At 36.4% G+C, this 26200-nt stretch overlaps 1 protein-coding gene across 2 annotated transcripts in view; it reads left to right on the top strand.

The window, feature by feature from the left end:
- CNTLN (centlein) overlaps positions 1-26200 on the top strand; it is a 334860-nt gene that overhangs the window by 85261 nt on the left and 223399 nt on the right. For both annotated transcript variants that reach the window (XM_022573778.2, XM_022573774.2), the window contains exons 4-5: positions 17649-17783; positions 18392-18571. In XM_022573778.2, coding sequence (XP_022429486.2) covers positions 17649-17783; positions 18392-18571 — 315 coding nt within the window. The remainder of the gene's footprint in view (positions 1-17648; positions 17784-18391; positions 18572-26200) is intronic.

Genomic DNA, 26200 nt, shown 5'->3' with positions numbered 1-26200 from the left:
TTGTTCTCTGATTGACCTTATGCTTTCTGCTTTAGTATTTTCTTTGTCTTTTTAAAATTTGCCACATATCTGTCTTCTCTTCATTTGTGTGTGTGTGTATATGTGCATGCACTCTTACGTTGATAATTTGGAAGGTTTAGGGTCTGTATCAGTTCTTCTTGTGATTAAATTTATTATTTTATATATAATATTTAACACTATACTTTTTAAAATTGAAGTATAGTTGATTTACAATCTTATGTTAGCTTAAGGTATATAGCAAAGTGATTCAGTTATATATATGTGTGTATACATATATGTATATATATTCTTTTTCAGATTATTTTCCACTATAGGTTATTATAAGATATTGAATATAGTTCCCTGTGCTATACAGCAGGTCTTTGTTGTTTATCTTCTTTATATATAGTGGTGTGTAGCTGTTAGTCCCAAACTCCTAATTTATCCAGCCCTCCCTTTTCCCTTTGGTAACAATGTTTGCTTTCTATGTCTGTGAGTCTGTTTCTGTGTTGCAAATAAGTTCATTTGTGTCATTCTTTTGGATTCCACATATAAGTGATATCATGTGATACTTGTCTTTGAACACTATACATCTTGATGCTAACATATTCTAAAAAATATGGATAGTATCTTTCAACTGCATACTGTAAAAAGAAAATGAGAAAATTAGCAAATTTTTACTTATTCATCCTTTCTCCTCCATTTTGAAGTGAACTTAAAGAGAGTAATTGGAGGACTTAATTTCCTGTTCTTAGCATTGTTGGTTGTATTTTTTTTATATTGTCAAGATTTCCAGTGTTTATGTTTCATAACCATTTTCTCCATTATTTTATATTATAAATTCTTCAGGAAAATATCTTGTGGTACATTAGTTTTTCTCCTGCTGTATAACAAATTAAAGCCTTAAAAGAATGTACACATTTATTAAATTGCTGTGGGTCAGGAGTCTGGGCATAGTTTAGGTGGGTCCTCTGCTCATTATCTCGATTGTAATTGAGTTTTCGATTGGGTTATGTTTTCATCTGGAGGCTTAATTTGGGAAGAATCTCCTTCTAAGCTTATTCAGGTCATTGGCAGAATCCAAGTGCTTGCAATTTTAAGACTGAAGTCCTAAACAGGAACAAAGTCTGTAATAGGATTCTCCAGAGAAACAGAACTAATAGTGTGTGTGTTTGTGTGTGTGTGTAGAGATAGATAGATAAATAAAGATATGAGAGAGAGACAGAGAGAGACTGAGAAGTTGATTTTAAGGCATTGTTTCATGTATTGATAGTTGTGGGCTGGCAAATCTAAATTCTGCATAACAAACTGGAGACCCAGGGAAGAGTTGATATTGCAGCTGAACCCAAAAGCATTCCGGAGGCAAAATTCCTTCCCCCTCAGAGGATTAGTTCTTTTTTTTTAAGGTCTTAAATTGGTTGTATGAGACCCATTCACATTATGGAGGCGTTATCTGCTTTACTCAAAGTCTACTGATTTAAATGTTAATCACATCTACAAAACACTTTCACAGCAACATCTAGATTGGTGTTTGATTAAAAACTGGTTATTTGGGCTTCCCTGGTGGCGCAGTGGTTGAGAGTCCGCCTGCCGATGCAGGGGACACAGGTTCGTGCCCTGGTCCGGGAAGATCCCACATGCCATGGAGCGGCTAGGCCCGTGAGCCATGGCCGCTGAGCCTGCGCGTCCGGAGCCTATGCTCCACAACGGGAGAGGCCACGACAGTGAGAGGCCCGCGTATCGCAAAAAAACCCAAAAAACAAAAAACAACTGGTTATCATGGGGAGAGTGGTTTAACCAAGTTGACACATAAAATTAACCAAATGGGTAAAACGTACTGAGAGAAAGGTCTTTAGTATGAGGTTTTATGTTTATCTGCTAGGGGTTAGGCTGTGTCTACTGTTTGTTTAGCAAAGGCTAACGTTTGCTTTGGTGTCCTTTTTATTTGGGTTTCTTTTTTTAACATCTTTATTGGGGTATAATTGCTTTACAATGGTGTGTTAGTTTCTGCTTTATAACAAAGTGAATCAGTTATACATATACATATGTTCGCATATCTCTTCCCTCTTGCATCTCCCTCCCTCCCACCCTCCCTATCCCACCCCTCCGGGCAGTCACAAAGCACTGAGCTGATCTCCATGTATTATGCGGCTGCTTCCCACTAGCTGTCTACCTTATGTTTGGTAGTGTATATATGTCCATGCCTCTCTCTCGCTTTGTCACAGCTCACCCTTCCCCCTCCCCCTATCCTCAAGTCTGTTCTCTAGTAGGTCTGTGTCTTCATTCCTGTCTTACCCCTAGGTTCTTCATGACATTTTTTTTTCTTAAATTCCATATATATTTGTTAGCATATGGTATTTGTCTTTCTCTTTCTGACTTACTTCACTCTGTATGACAGACTCTAGGTCTATCCACCTCATTACAAATAGCTCAATTTTGTTTCTTTTTATGGCTTAGTAATATTCCATTGTATATATGTGCCACATCTTCTTTATACATTCATCTGATGATGGGCACTTAGGTTGTTTCCATCTCCGGGCTATTGTAAATAGAGCTGCAGTGAACATTTTGGTACGTGACTCTTTTTGAATTATGGTTTTCTCAGGGTATATGCCCAGTAGTGGGATTGCTGGGTCATATGGTAGTTCTATTTGTAGTTTTTTTTTTTGTTGTTTTGTTTTTTTTTTTTTTTTGGCGGTACGCGGGCCTCTCACTGTTGCGGCCTCTCCCGTTGCGGAGCACAGGCTCCGGACGCGCAGGCTCAGCGGCCATGGCTCACGGGCCTAGCCGCTCCGCGGCATGTGGGATCCCCCCGGACCGAGGCACGAACCCGTGTTCCCTGCATCAGCAGGCGGACTCCCAACCACTGCACCACCAGGGAAGCCCTATTTGTAGCTTTTTAAGGACCCTCCATACTGTTCTCCATAGTGTCTGTACCAATCACATTCCCACCAGCAGTGCAAGAATGTTCCCTTTTCTCCACACCCTCTCCAGCATTTATTGTTTCTAGATTTTTTGATGATGGCCATTCTGACTGGCGTGAGATGATATCTCATTGTAGTTTTGATTTGCATTTCTCTAATGATTAATGATGTTGAACATTCTTTCATGCGTTTGTTGGCAGTCTGTATATCTTCTTTGGAGAAATGTCTATTTAGGTCTTCTGCCCATTTTTGGATTGGGTTGTTTGTTTTTTTGTTATTGAGCTTCACGAGCTGCTTGTAAATTTTGGAAATTAATCCTTTGTCAGTTGCTTCATTTGCAAATATTTTCTCCCATTCTGAGGGTTGTCTTTTGGTCTTGTTTATGGTTTTCTTTCCTGTGCAAAAGCTTTGAAGTTTCATTAGGTCCCATTTGTTTATTTTGTTTTTATTTCCATTTCTCTAGGAGGTGGGTCAAAAAGGATCTTGCTGTGATTTATGTCGTAGAGTGTTCCTTCTGCCTGTGTTTTCCTCTAAGAGTTTGATAGTTTCTGGCCTTACATTTAGGTCTTTAATCCATTTTGAGCTTATTTTTGTGTATGGTGTTAGGGAGTGATCTAATCTCATACTTTTACATGTACCTGTCCGGTTTTTCCAGCACCACTTATTGAAGAAGCTGTCCTTTCTCCACTGTACATTCCTGCCTCCTTTATCAAAGATAAGGTGACCATATGTGTGTGGGTTTATCTCTGGGCTTTCTATCCTGTTCCATTGATCTGTCTTTCTGTTTTTGTGCAAGTACCATACTGTCTTGATTACTGTAGCTTTGTAGTATAGTCTGAAGTCAGGGCGTCTGATTCCTCCAGCTCCATTTTCGTTCTCAAGATTGCTTTGGCTATTCGGGGTCTTTTGTGTTTCCATACACATTGTGAAATTTTTTGTTCTAGTTCTGTGAAAAATGCCATTGGTAGTTTGATAAGGATTGCATTGAATCTGTAGATTGCTTTGGGTAGTAGAATCATTTTCACAATGTTGATTCTTCCCATCCAAGAACATGGTATATCTCTCCATCTATTTGTATCATCTTTAATTTCTTTCATCAGTGTCTTATAATTTTCTACATACAGGTCTTTTGTCTCCTTAGGTAGGTTTATTCCTAGATATTTTATTCTTTTTGTTGCAATGGTAAGTGGGAGTGTTTTCTTGATTTCAGTTTCAGGTTTTTCATCATTAGTGTATAGGAATGCCAAAGATTTCTGTGCATTAATTTTGGATTCTGCTACTTTACCGAATGCACTGATTAGCTCTAGTAGTTTTCTGGTAGCATCTTTAGGATTCTCTATGTATAGTATCATGTCATCTGCAAACAGTGACAGCTTTACTTCTTCTTTTCCGATTTGGATTCCTTTTATTTCTTTTTCTTCTCTGATTGCTGTGGCTAAAACTTCCAAAACTACGTTGAATAAGAGTGGTGAGAGTGGGCAACCTTGTCTTGTTCCAGATCTTAGTGGAAATGGTTTCAGTTTTTCACCATTGAGGACGATATTGGCTCTGGGTTTTTCATATATGGCCTTTATTATGTTGAGGAAAGTTCCCTCTATGTCTACTTTCTGCAGGGTTTTTATCATAAATGGGTGTTGAATTTTGTCGAAAGCTTTCTCTGCATCTATTGAGATGATCATATGGTTTTTCTCCTTCAATTGGTTAATATGGTTTATTACATTGATTGATTTGCGTATATTGAAGAATCCTTGCATTCCTGGAAGAAACCCCACTTGATCATGGTGTATGATCCTTTTAATGTGCTGTTGGATTCTGTTTGCTAGTATTTTGTTGAGGATTTTTGCATCTATGTTCATCAGTGATATTGGCCTGTAGTTTTCTTTCTTTGTGACATCCTTGTCTGGTTTTGGTATCAAGGTGATGGTGGCCTCGTAGAATGAGTTTGGGAGTGTTCCTCCCTCTGCTATATTTTGGAAGAGTTTGAGAAGGATAGGTTTTAACTCTTCTCTAAATGTTTGATAGAATTCGCCTGTGAAGCCATCTGGTCCTGGGCCTTTGTTTGTTGGAAGATTTTTCATCACAGTTTCAATTTCAGTGCTTGTGATTGGTCTGTTCATATTTTCTATTTCTTCCTGATTCATTCTTGGCAGGTTGTGCATTTCTAAGAATTTGTCCATTTCTTCCAGGTTGTCCATTTTATTGGCATATAGTTGCTTGTAGTAATCTCTCATGATCTTTTGTATTTCTGCAGTGTCAGTTGTTACTTCTCCTTTTTCATTTCTAATTCTATTGATTTGAGTCTTCTCCCTTTTTTTCTTGATGAGTCTGGCTGTTTATCTATTTTGTTTTCTTGAGAGACTTCTTAGATATCATCTGAAACACAAAGTTCTTTCAGTTGTATTACCTTTTATTATACCAAAGCCCTATTGATGAAACCTATTGTGAGGTGTCTGGGGAGGGGAAGTATTCCATAGTCTTATGTTTAGGTCTCAGTCTTTTAGTGAGCTTGTGCCCCTAGGCTCTGACCTTCACAAGTGCTTCTCAGTTTTTTCTCCCTTAGGAAAGATTGGAAGGCTAGAGGGTTTTGGAGTTGGGTTTTTACATCCTGGGGGTTGGTTAGTCTCTGGTAAAATCCCAGCAGGCTTTGGTAAAATAATTTCTCTTGAGGAGAGACCTTGTTAAGAAGTATATACTTAGGAGAAATTTTATTTTATTTTATTTTTAAATTAGTTTTTATTGGAGCATAGTTGCTTTACAATGTTGTGTTAGTTTCTACTGTACAGCAAAATAAATCAGCTGTACTTATACATATATCCCCTCTTTTTTGGATTTCCTTCCCATTTACGTTACCGCAGTGCATAAAGTAGAGTTCCCTGTGTGATACAGTATGTTCTCATTAGTTATCAATTCTACACATAGTATCGATTGTGTATATATGTCAATCTGAATCTCCCAGTTCCTCCCGCCCCCACCCTTTCCTCCTTGGTATCCATACATTTGTTCTCTACGTCTCTGTCTCTCTTTCAACTTTGCAAATAAGATAATCTGTGACATTTTTCTAGATTCCACATGTATGTCTTAATGTACGATATTTGTTTTTCTCTTAATGACTTTCTTCACTCTATATGATGCTCTCTAGGTCCAACCATGTCTCTGCAAATGACCCAGTTTTGTTCCTTTTTATGGCTGAGTAATATTCCATGGTATATATATGTACCACATCTTCTTTATCCACTCCTCTGTTGATAGACATTTAGGTTGCTTCCATGTCCTGGCTTTTGTAAACAGTGCTGTAATGAACATTGGGGTGCATGTGTCTTTTTGAAATATGATTTTCTCAGGGTATATGCCCAGTAGTGGGATTGCTGGGTCGTATGGTAGTTCTAGTTTTCCTTTTTTAGGAACCTCCATACTGTTCTCCATAGTGGCTGTATCAGTTTACATTCCTACTAAGAGTGCATGAAGGTTCCCTTTTCTCCACACCCTCTCCAGCATTTACTGTTTGTAGATTTTTTGATGATGGCCATTCTGACTGGTGTGAAGTGATACCTCATTGTAGTTTTGATATGCATTTCTCTAATAATTAGTGATGTTGAGCATCTTTTCATGTGTCTGTTGGCCATATGTATGTCTCCTTTGGAGAAATGTCTATTTGGGTCTTCCATCCATTTTTTTGATTGGGCTTTTTCTTTTTTTGATATTGAGCTCCATGAGCTGCATGTATAGTTTGGAGATTAATCCTTTGTCAGTTGCTTCCTTTGCAAATATTTTCTCCCATTCTGAGGGTTGTCTTTTCATCTTGTTTATGGTTTCCTTTGCTGTGCAAAAGCGTTTAAGTTTCATTAGGTCCCATTTGTTTATTTTTGTTTTTATTTCCATTACTCTAGGAGGTGGGTCAAAAAAGATCTTGCTATGATTTATGTCACAGAGTGTTCTGCCTTTGTTTTCCTCTGAGAGTTTTATAGTGTGCAGTCTTATATTTAGGTCTTTAATCCATTTTGAGTTTTTTTTTTTTCTTTTGTAGGGTGTTAGGAAGTGTTCTAATTTCATTCTTTTACATGTAGCTGTCCAGTTTTCTTAGCACCACTTATTGAAGAGACTGTGTTTTCTCCATTGTGTATCCTTGCCTCCTTTGTCATAGACTAGTTGACCATAGGTGCGTGGGTTTAATCTCTGGGCTTTCTATCCTGTTCCATTGATCTATATTTCTGTTTTTGTGCCAGTACCATGTTGTCTTGATTACTGTAGCTTTGTGTATAGTCTGAAGTCAGGGAACCTGATTCCTCCACCTCCGTTTTTCTTTCTCAAGATTGATTTGGCTCTTCGGGGTCTTTGTATTTCCATAAAAATTGTAAAATTTTTTGTTCTAGTTCTGTGAAAAATGCCAGTGGTAGTTTGATAGGGATTGCATTGAATCTGTAGATTGCTTTGGGTAGTATAGTCATTTTCACAATGTTGATTCTTCCAATCCAAGAACATAGCATATCTCTCCATCTGTTTGTATCATCTTTAATTTCTTTCATCAGTGTCTTATAGTTTTCTTCATACAGGTCTTTTGTCTCCCTAGGTAGGTTTATTCCTAGATATTTTATTCTTTTTGTTGCAATGGTAAATGGGAGTGTTTCCTTAATTTCTCTTTCAGATTTTTCATCATTAGTGTATAGGAATGCAAGAGATTTCTGTGCATTAATTTTGTATCCTGCTACTTTACCAAATTCATTGATTAGCTCTAGTAGTTTTCTGGTGGCATCTTTAGGATTTTCTATATATAGTGTCATATCATCTGTAAATGGTGACAGTTTTACTTCTTCTTTTCCACTTTGAATTTCTTTTATTTCTTTTTTTTCTCTCATTGCCATGGCTGAGACTTCCAAAACTATGTTGAATAAATAGTGGTGAGAGTGGGCACCCTTGTCTTGTTCCTGATCTTAGAGGAAATGTTTTCAGTTTTTCACCATTGAGAATAATGTTGGGTGTGGGTTTGTTGTATATGACCTTTATTATGTTGAGGTAGGTTCCCTCTATGCCCACTTTCTGGAGAGTTTTTTTATCATAAATGTGTGTTGAGTTTTGTCAGAAGCCTTTTCACCATCTGTTGAGATGGTCATATGGTTTTTGTTCTTCAGTTTGTTAATATGGTGTATCACATTGATTTGTGTTTATTGAAGAATCCTTGCATCCCTGGGATAAACACCACTTGATCATGGTGTTTGATCCTTTTTATGTGTTGTTGGATTCATTTTGCTAGTATTTCATTGAGGATTTTTGTGTCTATGTTCATCAGTGATATTGGCCCATAGTTATCTTTTTGTGATATCTTTGTCTGGTTTTGCTATCAGGGTGATGGTGGCCTTGTAGAATGAGTTTGGGAGTGTTCTACCTTCTGCAATTTTTGCAGGAGTTTGGGAAGAATAGGTGTTAGCTCTTCCCTAAATGTTTGATAGAATTCGCGTGTGAAGCCTTCTGGTTCTGGAGTTCTGTTGGTTGGAAGATTTTTAATCACAGTTTCAATTTCATTACTTGTGATTTGTCTGTTTATGTTTTCTATTTCTTACTGGCTCAGTCCTGGGAGGTTGTCCTTTTCTAAGAATTTGTCCATTTTTTCCATGTTGTCCATTCTATTGGCATATAGTTGCTTGTAGTAGTCTCTTATGATCCTTTGTATTTCTGCGGTGTCAGCTGTAACTTCTCCTTTTTCATTTCTAATTTTATTGATTTGAGTCCTCTCCCTTTTTTCTTGTGGAATCTGGCTAAAGGTTTATCAATTTTGTTTACTTTTCAGAGAACCAGCTTTTAGTTTTATTGATTTTTGCTATTGTTTTCTTCCTTTCTATTTCGTTTATTTCTGCTATGGTATTTATGATTTCTTTCATTCTACTAACTTTGGGTTTTGTTTGTTCTTCTTTCTCTAGTTGCTCTAGATGTAAGTTTAGGTTGTTTATTTGAGATTTTTCTTGTTTCTTGAGGTAAGATTGTATTGCTATAAACTTCCATCCTAGAAACTACTTTTGCTCCATCCCATAAGTCTTGGGTTGTCATGTTTTTGTTGTCATTCGTTTCTTGTTATTTTCTGATTTTCTCTTTAATTTATTCAGTGATCTCTTGGTTATTTAGTTGCATATTGTTTAGCCTCCATGTGTTTATGGTTTTTACATTTTTTCCCCTGTAATTGATTTCTGATCTCATAGTGTTATGGTTGGAAAAGATGCTTGATATGATTTCAGTTTTCTTAAATTTACTGAGACTTGATTTATGACCCAGGATGTGATCTCTCCTGGAGAATGTTTTGTGTGCACTTGAGAAGAAAGTGTATTCTGCTGCTTTCGTATGGGATGTACTATAAATGTCAGTTAAGTCTATCTGGTCTAATGTGTCATTTAAGTCTTGTGTTTCCTTATTAATTTTCTGTCTCGCTGATCTATCCATTGGTGTACGTAGAGTGTTAACGTCCCCCACTATTATTGTGTTACTGTCAAATTCCCCTTTTATGGCTGTTAGCATTTACCTTATGTATCGAGGTACTCCTAAGTTGGGTGCATAAATATTTACAATTCTTATATCTTCTTCTTGGATTGATCCCTTGATCACTGTGTAGTGTCCTTCCTTTTCTCTTGTAATAGTCTTTATTTTAAAGTCTCTCTTCGGGCTTCCCTGGTGGTCCAGTGGTAGAGAATCCACCTTCCAATGCAGGGGATGCAGGTTTAATCCCTGGTTGGGGAACTAGGATCCCACATGCCGTGGGGTAGCTAAGCCCGCATGCTTTAACTATTGAGCTTGGACGCCTCAACTGCAGAGCCTGTGTGCCACAAGTACAGAGCCCACGTACCCTGGAGCCCATGTACCACAGCTAGAGAGAAGTCTGCGTGCCACAACTAGAAAGAAGCCTGCATGCTGCAATGAAGAGTACGTGTGCTGCAACTAAATATACTGCATGCTGCAACGAAGATCTTGCCTGCTGCAAGTAATACCCGGCACAGCCAAAAAATAAAATAAAAAAAAATAATAGTCTATCTTGTGTGGTATGAGTATTGCTACTCCAGCTTTCTTTTGATTCCCATTTGCATGGAATATCTTTTTCCATCCCCTTACTTTCAGTCTGTATGTGTCCCTAGGTCTGAAGTGGGTCTCTTGTAGACAGCATATACACGGGTCTTGTTATTGTGTCCATTCAGCCAGTCTTTGTCTTTTGGTTGGAGCATTTAATCCATTTACATTCAAGGTAATTATCGATATGTATGTACATTCAAGGTAATTATTGATATGTATGTTCCTATTACCATTTTCTTAATTGTTTTGTTTTTGTAGGTCTTCTCTTGTGTTTCCTGCCTAGAGAGTTCCTTTAGCATTTGTTGTAGAGCTGGTTTGGTGGTGCTGAATTCTCTTAGCTTTTGCTTGTCTGTAAAGCTTTTGATTTCTCCATTAAATCTGGATCAGATCCATGCTGGGTAGAGTAGTCTTGGTTGTAGGTTTTTCCCTTTCATCACTTTAAATATGTCCTGCCACTCCTTTTTGACTGCAGTGTTTCTGCTGAAAAATGAGCTGATAACCTTATGGGGATTCCCTTGTAGTTTATTTGTTGCTTTTCCCTTGCTGCTTTTAATATTTTTTCTTCGTATTTAAGTTTTTTTAGCTTGATAACATGTGTCTTGGCATGTCTTTCCTTGGATTTATCCTGTATGGGACTCTCTGTGCTTCCTGGACTTGGGTGGCTATTTCCTTTCCCATGTTAGGGAAGTTCTTGAGTATAATCTGTTCAGATATTTTCTTAGGCCCTTTCCCTTTCTCTTCTTCTTCTGGGACCCCTATAATTCGAATATTGGTGCATTTCATGTCCCAGAGGTCTCTGAGACTGTCCTCATTTCTTTTCATTCTTTTTTCTTTATTCTGCTCTGCATCTGTTATTTCTACCATTCTGTCTTACAGGTCACTTATCTGTTCTTCTGCCTCAGTTTTTCTGCTATTGATTCCTTCTAGGGTATTTTTCATTTCATTTATTGTGCTGTTCATTACTGATTGTATGTTCTTTGGTTCTTCTAGGTCCTTGTTAAATATTTCTTTTATCTTCTTGATCCATGCCTCCATTGTGTTTCCGAGATCTTGGATCATCTTTACTATCATTACTCTGAATTATTTCTCAGGTAGATTACCTATTTCCTCTTCATCTGTTTGGTCTTGTGGGATTTTACCTTGCTCCTTCATCTGCAGCATATTTCTCTGTCATCTCATTTTGTCTAACCTGCTTTGTTTATGGTCTCCTTTCTGTGGGCTGCAGGGTTGTGGTTCCTCTTGCTTCTGTGGTCTGCCCTCTGGTGAGTGATGTTGGTCCAGGGGCTTGTGTAGGTGTCCTGGTGGGAGGGACTGGTGCTTACACTCTGGTGGGTGGATCTGAGTGTTTTGCCTCTAATGGCAGGCCTGCATCAGGTCATGTGTTTTGGGGAGTCTGTGAGCTTAGTATGACTTTAAGCAACCTGTCTGTGGACGGGTGGGGCTGTGTTCATGTCTTGCTGGTTGTTTGGTGTGAGGTGTCCAGCACTGGAGCCTGCAGGCAGTTGGGTGGAGCCAGGTCTTGGTGTTGATATGGATACCTCCAGCAAAGCGCACTCCAATTAATATTCCCTGGTCCTGGGAATTCTCTGGTGGTCCAGCATGCTGGACTCTGTGCTCACATCACGGAGGCCCAGGCCTGACCCCTGGCTGGGGAACCAAGACCTTGGAAGCTGCACAGTGTGACCAGAGAAATAAGAAAAAAAAGGAAAGAAAAAAACCCGAAAAGTAAAGAAAACTAACAGAGGAATAAAGCCTAAGACAAATAGCAAAAACAAAAGCAAAGGAACAGCAGCAACAACAACACAACACACACACAGAAAAAAAATAAGAGAACAGACAAACAAAAGAATTCAAAAATGAGAGAAATCAATATGGACTAAAGTAATAACAAAAAATGAAAAATAAAACAGAAAGGAAGCAAACAAAAAAGTGAAGAAAACATAAAATATATACATGAAAGCATTAAAAATAAAATAAAACAAAAATCAAAGAACCAAAACCAGAGAAAAACCCCAAAACAACCAAAAAGTAAAATAAAAATAGAAAAATTAAAAATATATATATTAAAAAAATAAGAATAAAAGATAAAAAATAATTAAAGCAACAATACCAACAACTGAACAGAATGAAACAAACAATAAAAGCATAACAGTAATAAATATATTTTCTTGGGGCATCCTCTCTCAGTGTCCTTGCTCCCACAGTGAGCCATAGCCAATCCCCGCCTCCCAGGGAGGCCTTCCAATACCTCTGCATAGGTCTCTACACCTGCTGTGGGCACTGTGGGGTCAGCTCAGAGTCTGACCTGGCCTGACTCTCGGGTGTACTTGCCCTCAAAGTCCACTGCTGTGAAGGCTATACTGAACTCAATTGTTGGAACACTCATCTATTCAGGTATCTCACAGATGCAAGATTTACCAACCCGATCTTGGGGGTTTAATCTGCAGCTTCTGCAACTGCATGGAAAGATTTCCGTTCCTCTTCCTTAGTTGCACTGTCCCTGGGGCTCAGCTTCGGTTTTGATCCCTTCTCTGCATGTGTGCCACCTTCCTTCCTTGCCCAGGCAAGAGGGAGTGGAAGCAGCAGCTGATTGGCTCACACTTATTCAGGCCAGGGAGGGGTACGGCGGCTACAGTTGGGGGGGGTGGCCACAATTGGGGTGTGTGCGAGTTACCTGCGGCAGCCGGGACCAGCAGGCGGTTGCAACAGACTGTGGCGCACTGGCTCTGGTGGGAGTCCCCCTCCCAGTACCCGTGGATGCAGGAGCTGGTGTGTGAGGGTGGTGGCTGCCTTGCCCCGCCCCCATGCGCCACTCAGCAATGGCACTTCACCTTCCAGGCAGTCCACGCTTCCTCTAGGGGCGTTCCTGGCTGTGCTTCCCTCATTCCTGTCCCCTCTGCTGTGCCCGGAGAGGCAGAAGCCGGCTGCAAAGGTGTTGTAATGGTGGCCCCACCCTTTGCACACCACTCAAGAGTGACGCCTTGCTTCTATGGTGTCTGGAACTATTCCCACAAACTCTCCTGGTTGTAGAGCTCCTTACTCCTGTCCCTTCAGGCTGTCTTTTTGTAGCCAACAGCTGTCCTCTCCCTGGGTCCTCACTCCAAACCCCATTTTCCAGCACCCAGACCTTGTTTGCAATAGGTGACTCATGACTCAGGCTGGAATGCACAGAGCTGTGGTGTAGACCATGTGTGCAGTTCTTACTTTGTCCTGCCTTCCACTGACCAATGGCTGCGTTCTCCTTTGATTCCCCCGAAGGTCCTTTTCTTTCCCAGCTGATTTTCCCACCATGAGGGAGTTAGAATTTCTGAGTTGCAGGGGCCTCTCCTCACCTTCAGCTTCCCGCCAGGGGTGCTAGTCCCATTTTTGATTCCTCTTTTCTTTCTTTCATCTTACCCAGTTGTGAGGGGATTTTTCTTGTCCTTTTAGGTTCCAAAGTCTTCTGCTAATGTTCAGCAGGTGCTCTATGAGAATTGTTCTATTTGTAGATGTATTCTTGATGTACTTGCGAGGAGCAACAAATTCTACGTCCTCCTATTCTGCCATCTTGACTCCTCCCCGCTAGGGCATATTTTTAAATGTCTGTGTTCCCTCTCCTCCCACAGAAAGCAGGAAGGGACTTTTCTCTGATCTTCACAGTGACAATCCGATTGTGCTCCTGTGTGTAGAATTCACGAAATTATGGGAACTCCTCTAGACTGGGCCCTCCCAGACATTTTAACTCTCAAATATGTCCACACTGATCCTCCAGTAATTTGTTAATTGCAAATTTGATTTTCCTACCCTGTTACTGGTTTCCATGGAGTTTCCATTCTTCTGGGTTTTTGCTCTGCTAAATTGTCATTCTCTGTATCTGCCTGTCTCTCTAGTTTGGGGAACAGCAATTTGCCCTATGACCTCAGTTCTCTGATGACTCTAGGAAGAGGTGTTGATTTTCAGTTTGCTCAGCTTTTTTCATGTTGTGTGAAAAGGAGAGACAACTTCCAAGTTTCTACATCCTGGATTGGAAGCCAGAAGTCCCTCCATTATGTTTTTGTTTTTCCACTGAGTAATGTTCAATAGCCATTACTTTTCTAAACTTGTAGTCTGTGGAATAGAGTAACAGTTAAGAATGATGATTCCTTTAGTTTATTTAAATCTTAACTATGTTTCTAGTCAAACTACTAGAAAGTCACACACACTTTTTTTTTAACTAGTTGCAGGAAATCTTTCATAGAACAATCTAATAATATAACATATTTCATTGATAATAGTGTAAAAATTGCCATATATCTTCTTTTGGTAAGACTACGCTTTACCTTTGTTGCTGTTAGTTACAAAGTAAATCTTGTAATAAATTTCTCCTTTAAGTATTCTATTAGATAACATGACTCTGCTAATAACCGAGTGTATTGTATTCAATTAGATGATTTTTTTAAACATTATATTTCTCTTTTTCCTTACCTTCTAGGAAGCTCATAGATAAGTTTTGGTTCTCATTTACATTTAATTTCTCACCCCTTCCCCTTTCTTCATTTACCATTGTTTTAGTTGTTGTGGTTTCATTACTTTTCTGTTTTTTTATTAAAATTTTTATGTGCATTTGAAAGTAGGTCATATAAATAATATATTAACTATGCTCAAGTATTGCCTCCTACAGTTTTAGGTCTTCTGTGCCACTGCTGCCACACCCCACTTTTTTTCGAAAATGCTTCATATTCACGATCATTTTCTTCTTACTCTGTAGACTTCTTTTGACCATGATTTGAATTATTCATTTCCTGGCTTATCCGTAATAAATTATTTGTTTCAGACATACTTCCTCTTGTCACTCTTTATGCTTTATGGTTCCTCTGAGTTCTATTTGCTATTTTAATATTAACTCAAGGCAGACCATTAAGAATGTACTCTACTGTATCCAGAAAAGTTTGTTTGAAAAGGTTTCATGGAGCTAAATTTAGGACTTAGAGGGTATTATGCTTAGTGAAGTAAGTCAGAGAAAGACAAATAATATATGATATCACTTATATGTGGAATCTGAACAATAAAACAAACTAGTGAATATAACAAAAAAGAAACAGACTCACATAGAACAAACTAGTGGTTACCAGTGGGGAGAGGAAAAGGGGAAGGGACAAGATAGGTGTAGGGGATTAAGAGGTACAAACTACTATGTATAATGTAAATAAGCTAAAAGGATATATTGTACAGCACAGGGAATATAGCCATTTTGAATAATAACTATAAATGGAGTATAACTTTTAAAAATTGTGAATCATGTTATACACCTGAAACTTACATAATTTATTATAAATCAACTATACCTCAGTAAAAAAGAAAACAAAATAAATGAATTGTAACTATATATACCTGTGCTTTCATTATAGAAACTAGATCATTGAGGGTATATTTTATCAGGAAAATGTTTGGAGTTATACAAAATTTAACAGATCTTTGAGAGTTTATCAGTCCTATTCCATTGGGAGTACATCTTTGTGTAACTTACTACTTTAATGATTATAATATGTAATACCAATTATTAAACTAATTATCAAAATTTGATAGTTTTGGTTAACTAAGTTCCCACTGTATTTTGTGTTTTATTTAGAAATTAAGTCTATATTTGTCCTGTGGATTACTAAATTCACTCAAATGCCAACATTTTAATATATTAAATAATTTTCATGAAAGGGCTTGCTATTGGTGTCATTTATATTGTCAAGTTAAGTTTAGTTCACATTATTGGGCAAACCCTTCTGAACCTTAAATCATTTGATCTAGTGTCGCACCTTCCTGATAGTCTCCGGAATAGGTGAGGATGCTCAATTTTTGTCAGTTCTCCTTTGAAAGGATAGGCCTGTAGGTATTTCAGTCTTAGTGTTCATATGATTGAATTTATCATTCAGTGTCAGTCTCATTCATAAACATTTACTATAACCTAGCTTGAGAGATAGTATGTGTACATAGATAATCAGTAAGACTAGGTAATTTGTTATGTGTCAAATGAATAATGTAGGCAATACAGAAATTTAGAAATAGCAGAAATTACTGTGATAGCTGGGGAAAGCTTCATTGAGGAGGTAGAAATTGAATATTGAAGGAGGCTGAGACTTAGATGAGAAAGGAAAAATAGGCTGTGAATTGTGGATGGGCCATGTTTATGCATCTGTTTTTATGCTGTTTGATTGATGTCAAACACATTTTGGTATGCCCTAATAATTAAAATAGGAAATAAAAATTAAAACTAATATGAGGTACCATTTATATCTCATTTGTAAAAACTTAACCAAGCTTGAGCGTCATGTTGGTGCACATGTGGAGCTATGAGAACTCTTGAAGTGCATATAGCCTATGAACAAGTAATGCCACCTCTTAATATAAATAATCAAAAGCAATGTTTTATTAATGTGATCCCCACACTGAAAAAAATACATTTTACTTCATGACCCAGTATACACAGAGATGAAATAAAAGTTTCATACATACACTACTATATATAAAATAAATAACTGATAAGGATCTACTGTATAGCACAGGGAGCTGTACTTAATACTCTATAATGGCATATATGGAGAAAGAGTACAAAAAAGAGTGGATATATGTATGTGTATAACTGATTCACTTTACTGTGCAGCAGAAACTTACACAACATTATAAATCAACTATACTCCAATAAAAATTTAAAAAACTAATGTAGTTTTACTATATATAGTAAAGGTAAAATATAACAAAGCATATATCAAGTATGAATTTAATAATGTTTAAATAAAATAGAAATTCTAAATTAAACACTGCAAAACAATTTAAGAGCTACTAGTTTCAAATATTGGTTGAAAAAATGAGTGTGTTGACAAAAGTTGAGTAAGTTTAGTAAAGAGTTAATATCAGGACATGGATGTCTGTTTTAGCATGTTGGTTCGAGGTGGCAGCAGATAATTCAGATGGAGGTATTTTAGAGAAAACTGGAAATGTGGGATTGGTGATTGGGAAAGAGTCAGGGCTGGATTATGGGTTGGGTAGTCTTTCAGACAGAGATGAGATCAGAAGCCAAGAGAGTGGGTAAATTTTCTGAGGGAAAAGCTGTAAAGATTTGAGAAGAGGGAAACTAAGAATTGAGTCATGGATACATCCTCCAATTAGATATCATTTACTCTGGTAGGTGAGAAGAATATTCAGTTAAAAATTATGGCAATTTTAATATTCTGAATATTCTTTCTACAGAGCAAGATACTTTTTGTATCAAGGCAGACTTTCCATTTTTCATTCTTTAAAATTGCTTATGCTTTCACAAAACTGTATTCGTTTCTCTAAAAAATATTTTCTTCCAAATGATAGTAAAATAGAGGATAATTCTTATTTTAGCTACATAAGCATTTTCTTTAATTAGAATGTTTTGTAAAATTTCGTTTTTTTCCTATTACACACAGAAATCCAAAAAGTTTGCTTTCTGTATGTGGCTTAATATTTGGTATCCAGTTTTTAACGGGTTCTTCATCTTAAACTAGTAAGTCAGTACCAGATTTGCACATTTTACTTGAAAATCTCTGGGCATGTCATAGGAAATGAGTATTATGATAATGGATGTTATTGTGAAAAGTAGTTAATTCTAATATTATCAGTCAAAATCTAAAACTTTTTACATAAAATTATTTTTTCTTAGAAATACCAGCTCATCAGTAACTTTGCTTTTTTCCATAGAGAGAATCAGGACTAAAACAGGAAATAAATGACCTTGTAAAACGGAAGGTTGCAGTAGATGAAGAAAATGCTTTCTTAAGGAAAGAATTCAGTGGCTTGCAGAAGAAATTTAAAGATAAAAGTCAAGAAGTTAAGGTGTGTTGACTTGTACATAGTTTTACAGTACTTTCTTTGAAGTCCTACTTAAAGCTTTGTCAGCCTTTGTGGCACAGAAAGTGACAAGCTTGGAGGAAAAATTGCCTTAGGCCCTGCTGTACCATACAGTTTTCTCACATGCAGAAACTCTGAGAAAGATGCTTTAAAGCTAAGACTCTAAGCTTTATAACTTTAAGATAAATAGTTAATGATGGAAATGGAGCTGAGAAAGTAGGAGTGTGAATATGTGGCTTCTTGTAATTAGATTCTGATGGGACTGGCATTATTAATTGATAAAACCCAGGTCTGGGAGGATATGTCTGTGTGGGTCTCAAAAATAGCTGGGGACAGCATCAAAGGCAGCTTGATCAATTAATGGGCTCTTTGCAAATGTGTACTCATCAAAGCTGTCATCCAGTGAAAAAATATGACCCATCCACCTGCATGAAAAGAGGCCAATAAAAGTATACAGGTGACCTTGGCCATCAGATATAGAAGCTGCTGTGGGGGTAAAATTGTACAGTTTATATTTGCTGATTAGTTCTCACCTGTTTTTTGGTTTGTTTCATTCTGTTTTGTTTATCGGCCCCTGTGGTACTGTTCTACAGGACACTAAGGAGTGTGTACAGAATAAGGAAGAGCAAAACAGACTGGTTATAAAAAATCTGAAGGAGGAAAATGAGAAATTAAGTACCCACTGCGCTGACCTGCTAAATGACCTGGAGAAACTGAGGAAGCAGGAAGCACATTGGAGAAAAGAAAAGTATAGCATTGATGCAAAAATAAAGGTATGCAATGAGAACGGAATCTGTGCTGTTATTTTGGATCTAACTTCTTATAGGAAGTTTATTACATGTTATTTTCTTTAAATAACAAGTTATATATTCATATCCACCAGTGGGGACTAGCATTAATTTATATTCCTTCAGCTAAGACCCACAGCTTTTTAAAAATTGATGTTGCAAAGCAGGAAACTGACTTCAAATACTTATCTAAAATGTAATCATTAAAAAATAAAGGCTGTTGCATTTTGAAATAAAACATGTTTTGAAAAAACATATTTAGAATGATGAATTTTGGCTTTTTGCAGTTAGGGATTAAATTTATAAATATAGCTAGGATTCATTGCAATATAGTTTTAATACTGTATTTTCCAGGTCCTTTAAAAACTATGTAAAAAAAGCACAAAACAGTGAAAAAATACTCACATGTGTTTTATATGTGTTTCTTTGGCTTGAGAGGGCCTTATTCATCGTAAAATTTTATTTTTATAGAAGATAAAAGGTGCAATCAATCTTTATAATATTCTTATATCCTTTTTGATCAGTTTTTTTCAAAATAATATTTTCTTGTAGCTTTCTCTTGGTCTTGAGAATGTTTTTGTTCATTTTTTCCCACTGAATTTCAGGTTTCTCTTTTAACATAGATTTTGTTGAAAAGGCCTCAGACAAATTTTAGTGCTAGTAAATATGATAGTTCCTCTATGTATACATGCTTAAGAAGAATATATAGCATAAGTATACACACACATATATATATAGCTATTAAAATATAGTAAGAATGGATATGTGTGTCTATACGTGTGTGTGAGTGTATGCATGTGTGCCTGATTATTTAAGGATTTGTCTTTCTGAGTGTGTGAATCTATTCATTGCAGATATTTAAGGAAATACATACAGTAATTCTGTTAGTGCACAATCAGGGAATGACTGAGCCATTGAGAGAAGTGAATTCTGGCACATTTGTTTTCTTATTTTTATATCAGTGTCTGCTTCCCTATAGCCTTTAAGCAGTTTGGTAGTGTCATAAGGGTAAGTGGTACTTCCTTGTGTTAATCATAGCTGCATGATTTTTTGATGATGATTTCATTTCCTTATTTGCCATTCAAATAGCCCATTCTATGATTTACCGTGATTTTCAGTTCTGACTTTTTTTTCTATTAGAGTGCTTATCTTTTCTTATTAATTTGTAAGCATTCTTTATTCTAGATAGCAATACTTTTAAAAATATATATATACCACACATACCTTCTGTTCAGTGAGTCTTGAATAAGGTGAATTAAACATTCAAAAATTTGTGGATTTTTATAGTCATTTTTATTATTTCCTTCTCTAATGTTTTTGTTTTAGAAGTCTTATATTCTTAAGTATTCCCTACCCTAACATTTTTAATCTATTTAGAATTCATTTTTGGGTGTGGTCTTCCACACCATTTATTCAGTAGTTTATTGATTTCTAATTCAGTCTCTCTCACATCTCTAAGTTTCCATGGGTATGTTTGGGTTTGTTTCTGGACTTCCTGTTATTTTCATGGTTTTAGGTATTGTAGTTTTAGAATTTTACTCATTATTTTGTAGGGTGATCTACTTCTTTATTCTTCTTTTTGTAAGTCATGAGCCCTACGTGTGCCTCTTCACTATCTAATAATATTTAAGGATCATTTCATTAGTTTTACTGAAAAATTCTGTTAGAAAGCAGGTTGGAACATCATCTAATTTATGAATTAATTTTGGAAGAATTATAATCCTGCTATTTAAGAATGTGGCATGCGGTTTTGTAAGTTTCTTAAAACGGTACTGTTCATTTTTATTAGATTTATTCCTAGCTATTAATATTAAAATATTGTTTTATGCTAAATATTTTTTTTGCTGAATAATATTTTAAATTATATTTTTAATTATTTCTAGAAGACAGCGATATTACTGAATTATCTTGAGCTTCTTTTCAACAATTTTCCCCAAATGTCTTAGTTCAAAAAATGTGTACATTTTCTAGATTTTTCTAAGTTATATAATTACATTGTCAGTAAGAAAACTATCTCTTTCTTTCCTTTTGGTGTATAATTCACATACCATACGTTTAATCCATTTAAAGTGTACAGGCCAATAGTTTTTAGTTTATGCAGAGTTGTGCAACTATTACCAAAATTACTTTTAGAACATTTTCATCATCCCCAAAAGAAGCCCTGTAACCTTTAACAATCACTCCTCATTTATCCTTAGCTCTGCAGCCCAAGATAACCACTTATGGCCTTTCTCTATATATAGATTTATCTGCTCTAAACATTTCACATTAATGAAATTATAGTATATGATCTTTTGTGACTGACTTCTTCCACTTAGAATAATGTTTTCAGGGTTTATCCATGTTGTAACATGTATCAGTACTTCATTCTTGTTATAGTTTAATAATATTCTATTATATAAATATCCTACATTTTATTCATTTATCTCAAGTAGAAGGACATTTGTGTTATGAATAATACTGCTACAAATATCTGTGTACAATATTTTGTGTATACATCACACATTTTTATTTCTCATAGGTACATACCAAAGAGAGATTACTAGGTCATGTGATAATTCTGTTTTTAAGCTTCTGAGGAACTGTCAGACTGTTTTCAAAAGCAGCTGTACTATTTTACATTCCAAACAGGAGTTACTGAGGGTTCTGATTTCTCTTTGTCCTCGTCAGCACTTGTTATTGTCTATCTTTTTGATTGGAGCCGTCTTTGTGGATGTGAATGGCATCTCATTGTGGTTTTGATTTGCTTTTCCCTGATAGCTAATAATTCTGGTCATCTTTTTATATGTTATTGGCCATTTGCATGTCTTTGAAGAAATGTGAAATCATTTCTTTTGCATATATTCTGGATACAAGCCTCTTTTTATTGATATAATTTGAAACTATTTTCTTCAGTTTTCTGAGTTGTTTTTTTACATCCTTAATGGTAGTATTTGAACACAAAAGTTTAAAAATTTGATAATTAATTTATCTCCTTTTTCTTTTGTTGCCCATGCTTTTGGGCATTCTCAGATGCATCTCAGATATGCATCTTGAGAAACCAATGCCTAATCAAAGATCATGAAGTTGGACACTTATGTTTTCTTCTAAGAGTTTTATTTCTTACCTTTAGGTCTTGATCCATTTTGAGTTAATTTTTGAATATGATGTTTGATAGGAATCCAGCTTCATTCTTTTGCACGTGTATTCAGTTGTCCCAGCTCCGTTTGTTAAAAAAGACTGTTCTTCCCCCACTGAATTTATCGTGCCATGTTTATTGAAAATCAGTTGACTGTAAATATAAGGGTTTATTTCTGGACCTCAATTCTGTTCCTTTGGTGTATACATTTATCCTCATGCATATGCCACACTACATTGATTATTGTAGACTTATAGTAAGTTTTGCAGTTGGGATTTGTGTGTCCTCCAAATTCTTCCTTTTTCAAGGTTGGCTATTCTGTGTGTCTTGCATTTCTATATGACTTTTAGAATCAGCTTTTCCATTTCTTGCAAAAAAAAGCAAGCTGAGATGATTTTGGTAGAGATTGTATTGAATCCCTGTCACCTTTTTTAGTGTAGGCATTTACAGCTATACGTGTCCCTCTGAGCATTGCCTTTGCTACATCCTGTAAGTTTTGGCATGTTATGTGTTTTTATAAAAAACATTTATTTAGGGCTTCCCTGGTGGTGCAGTGGCTGAGAGTTTGCCTGCCGATACAGGGGACACGGGTTCGTGTCCCGGTCCAGGAAGATCCCACATGCCACGGAGCGGCTGGGTCCGTGAGCCATGGCCACTGAGCCTGCACGTCTGGAGCCTGTGCTCCGCAATGGGAGAGGCCACAACAGTGAGAGGCCCGCGTACCGCAAAAAAAAAAAAAAAATTTTTTTGGCTGCGTTGGGTCTTCATTACTGCATGCAGGCTTTCTCTAGTTGAGGCGAGTGGGGGATACTCTTCGTTGTGGTGCACGGTCTTCTCATTGTGGTGGCTTCTCTTGTTGCAGAGCATGTGCTGTAGGCACGTGGGCTTCAGTAGTTGTGGCATGCAGGCTCAGTAGTTGTGGCTCGTGGGCTCTAGAGCGCAGGCTCAGTAGTTGTGGTACACAGGTGTATTTGCTCCATGGCATATGGGATCTTCCTGGACCAGGGCTTGAACCCATGTCCCCTGCATTGGCAGGCAGATTCTTAACCACTGCGCCACCACGGAAGTCCTAGCATGTTATGTTTTTGTTTTCATTTGTCTCTGGATATTTTCTGATTCTCTTGTGATTTCTTCTTTGATCTATTGGCTGTTTAAGTGTGTATTGTTTAATTTCCATATATTTTGAATTTTTCAGTTTTCCTTCTGTTACTGAGTTCTAGCTCCATTCCACTGTGGTTGGAAAAGATACTTTCTATTAGTTTAAGTTTTTAAAGTTTATTATGAGCTTTTTTATTGCTTGACATATGGTCTTATATGGCGAATGTTCTGTGTGTACTTAAGAAATATGTATATTCTGCTGTTTTGAGGTAGAGTGTTCCATATACATCTGTTAGGTATACTTGGTTTATAGTGTTTTTCAGGCTCTTTGTATCCTTAGTGACCATCTATATAGATGTTCTATCATTATTTAAAGTGGCCTATATTCTCCAACTATTATTGTAAAACTCTATTTCTTCCTTCAATTCTATACTTTATATATTTTAAGGCTCTGTTTTTTGGTGCATGTATGTTTATAGTGGTTACACCTTGATGAATTGACTCATTGATCAATATATTATGTCCTCTTTTGTCTCTTATAACAGTTTTTGACTTAGTTTATTTTGTCCAATATTCTTATGTCCATCCTAACTCTCTTGTTTATTATTTTCATGGAATATCTTTTCTCATCCTTTGATTTTCAATCTTTTTGTGTCTTTGGATATGATAGTCTCTTTTAAAAACATATAGTTGTATAATGTTTTCTTTATCCATTCTGTGTCTGCCTTTTGATTGGAGAGTTTAATCCATGTACATTTAAAGTTCTTACTAGTGAGTAAAGACTAACTTCTACCAATTTATTACTTATGTGCTGTATGTCTTATAGATTATTTTGTCCCTCATTTCCTCTATAACTGTCTTCTTTTGTGTTAAGTTGATTATTTGTAATGGCACATTTTGATTCCCTTCTCATTTTGGGGTGTATATTCTATTGATATTTTCTTTGTTGTTACCTTGAAGATTACATTTAACATCGTAAACTTATAACAATATAATTTCAGTTGATACCATCTTATCTTCAGTAGCATACAAAACTGTTCTGCTATATTGCTTTTTCCTTCCATTTCAAATTATTGTTGTCACAAGTGACATCTTTATAAAATGTGTGCCCTATAATATAGATTTATAATTTTTTATGTCTCTGAAATTATGTATGATTTACTTCTTCTTCCCAAAGAAGTAGGGTTAAAACCAAATATAAAACAGTATTAGATTTTATATTTGACCATGTATTTACCTTTACTGGAGCCTTTATTTCTTCATATGGCTTTGAGTTATCATTGTATATTCTTACATTCTATCTGAAGGAATTCCATTACCATTTCTTGTACATTAGATTTAATAATGAACTCCCTCAGCTTTTATATGTGAATGTAAAATTTTTGAAGGACACTTTTGCTGGGTATAGAATTTAATGTTGACTTTTTTTTCTTTCAACACTTTATATATATCGTCCCATTGTCTTCTGGCTTGCATGATTTCTGATGAGAAATCAGCTGTTAATCTCATTAACAATCCCTTGTATGTGACAAGTCACTCTCTTTTGTTACTTTCAAGATTCTCTCTTTGTTTTTGGATGCATTTCATAAGTTTGATTTTAGCGTATCTTAGTGTATGTCTCTTTCTGTTAATCTACTTGGAGTTTGTTATGGTCTTTGGCTTTATAGATACATATCTTTCATCAAAATTGGGACTTTTTTGGCTCTTATTTCTTCAATGTTGTTTCTGCCCCTTTTTCTGTCTCTTCTCTTTCTGGAACCCCCTTCATGTGTATATTGGTCTGCTTAATGGTGTCCCACTGTTCTCATAGGCTCTATTCACTTTTCTTCATTCTTTTTTTTTCTGCTGCTCAGATTCAATAAGTTCACTTGTTCTGTCTTCTAGTTTGCTGATTCTTTCTTTTGCCTGCTCACATCTGTTGTTGAACCCTCTGGTGAATTATTCATTTTTGTTATTATACTTTTTACCTCCAGAATTTGATTCATTTTTATAATCTCAAGCTCTTTATTGATATCCTTTTGGTTTATACATTGTTTTTATGATTTGCTTTAGTGCTTTTTACATATTTTTCTTCAGCTCAGTTTTGCCTTGTAAATCTGATATCTGAGGTTTCTCAGGGATAGTTTCTGTTAATTTTTGTGTTCCTTTGAATAGGCCATACTTTCCTGTTTCTCTGTATGCCTTGTGATTTTTTGTTGTTGAAAATTGGGTATTTGTGATAGCAAATTTATAATGTTATAACTCTGGAAATCAGATTCTACCCCTTCCCAAGACTTTGCTTCCTCTTCAATTTCTGAAGGGTATGATAGTCTTTTTATCTTCCAATTTACTTTTGCACAGTCTCTAGTCCTTGTTCTATTGAGTCATTGAAGTCTCTGTCCTTTAGCTTTTGTCCCTTCCTGTTGTGACAGAAGTTTTCCTTGGCTGACAGGAGCTAAAACAAACAAACAAACAAAAACAAAACAAAACAAAAAAAAGAAAATACACACACACAGAGATACAGAACACATCTCTCCCCCAGTCTTTGTAGATTGGCTCTCCAATGGGACATTCCTTTAATACTTTTCCAGACTTACACTAAGCTCAGGGGTAATCCCAAAGTGAAAGCATAGGGTAGCTCTGGAGTTTTGTGAATATGCATCTTTCTATGAGCATATGTTTGGGTTTCAGAACATTCCCATATGTATCAGTATTTTTGAACGTCTTATTTTCCCAAAGAATTTCCCACAGAGTTTAGTCCCATGACTTAGGCATTGTATTGAATATCTCAACCAGTCATCTTTTGCCCTAGGAATCTGTGGTTTATTAGTTTATGGCATTTTTGAACCATATTCTCCACTTCTCCAGTCTGTGTTCCCAGTCAGGTCTGAGATAATCACTTTGCATTATTTCTTCAGGTCACCCCTAGACAAATTAGAACAGACAGATACAGTAATTTGCTAGGAAAGTTTGTTCTGCTCTCTCTCAAGCCAGGAAGGATTCCTTACTGGGAACATTGGCTACTGCCACTATATGAATTATACTGTTTTAAGATTCCTGGCTTTAAGATGGCTAGTGTGCTGAGACTAAGGTGGGGAAGGGCAAATAAAAACTTCACAAATCTGTTATCCAGTTTTTAAGTTGCTTTTTTCTTGGTTCATCATTTTCTTTGTTACTGTAAAATTTTGAATGCTCTCTAGAGTTTTTGCAACATTGGTTCTAACAGTTTCTGCTATTTTTCCTCCATGTTTCTGCAAGAGTGCTTGGAGCTGCATACTCTCCATTTTGCCGGTGTCACTCATTGCATTCATTTATAAATGCTAGCTTTCCTGGATATAGTATTCTGTTTTGGCAAGGTTTTACTTTGAGCATTTTGAATATGTTATCTCATTGTCTCTATCCTCCATTATTTCTGAAGA

This window comes from Delphinapterus leucas, chromosome 6 (genome assembly GCF_059928025.1).
Source record: "Delphinapterus leucas isolate spDelLeu-1000000601 "Yukka" chromosome 6, BTC_Dleu_Yukka2, whole genome shotgun sequence".
NCBI lineage: Eukaryota > Metazoa > Chordata > Mammalia > Artiodactyla > Monodontidae > Delphinapterus > Delphinapterus leucas.
The sequence above is the reverse complement of the archived record's forward strand: the minus strand, read 5'-3'. Positions and strand labels throughout refer to the sequence as shown.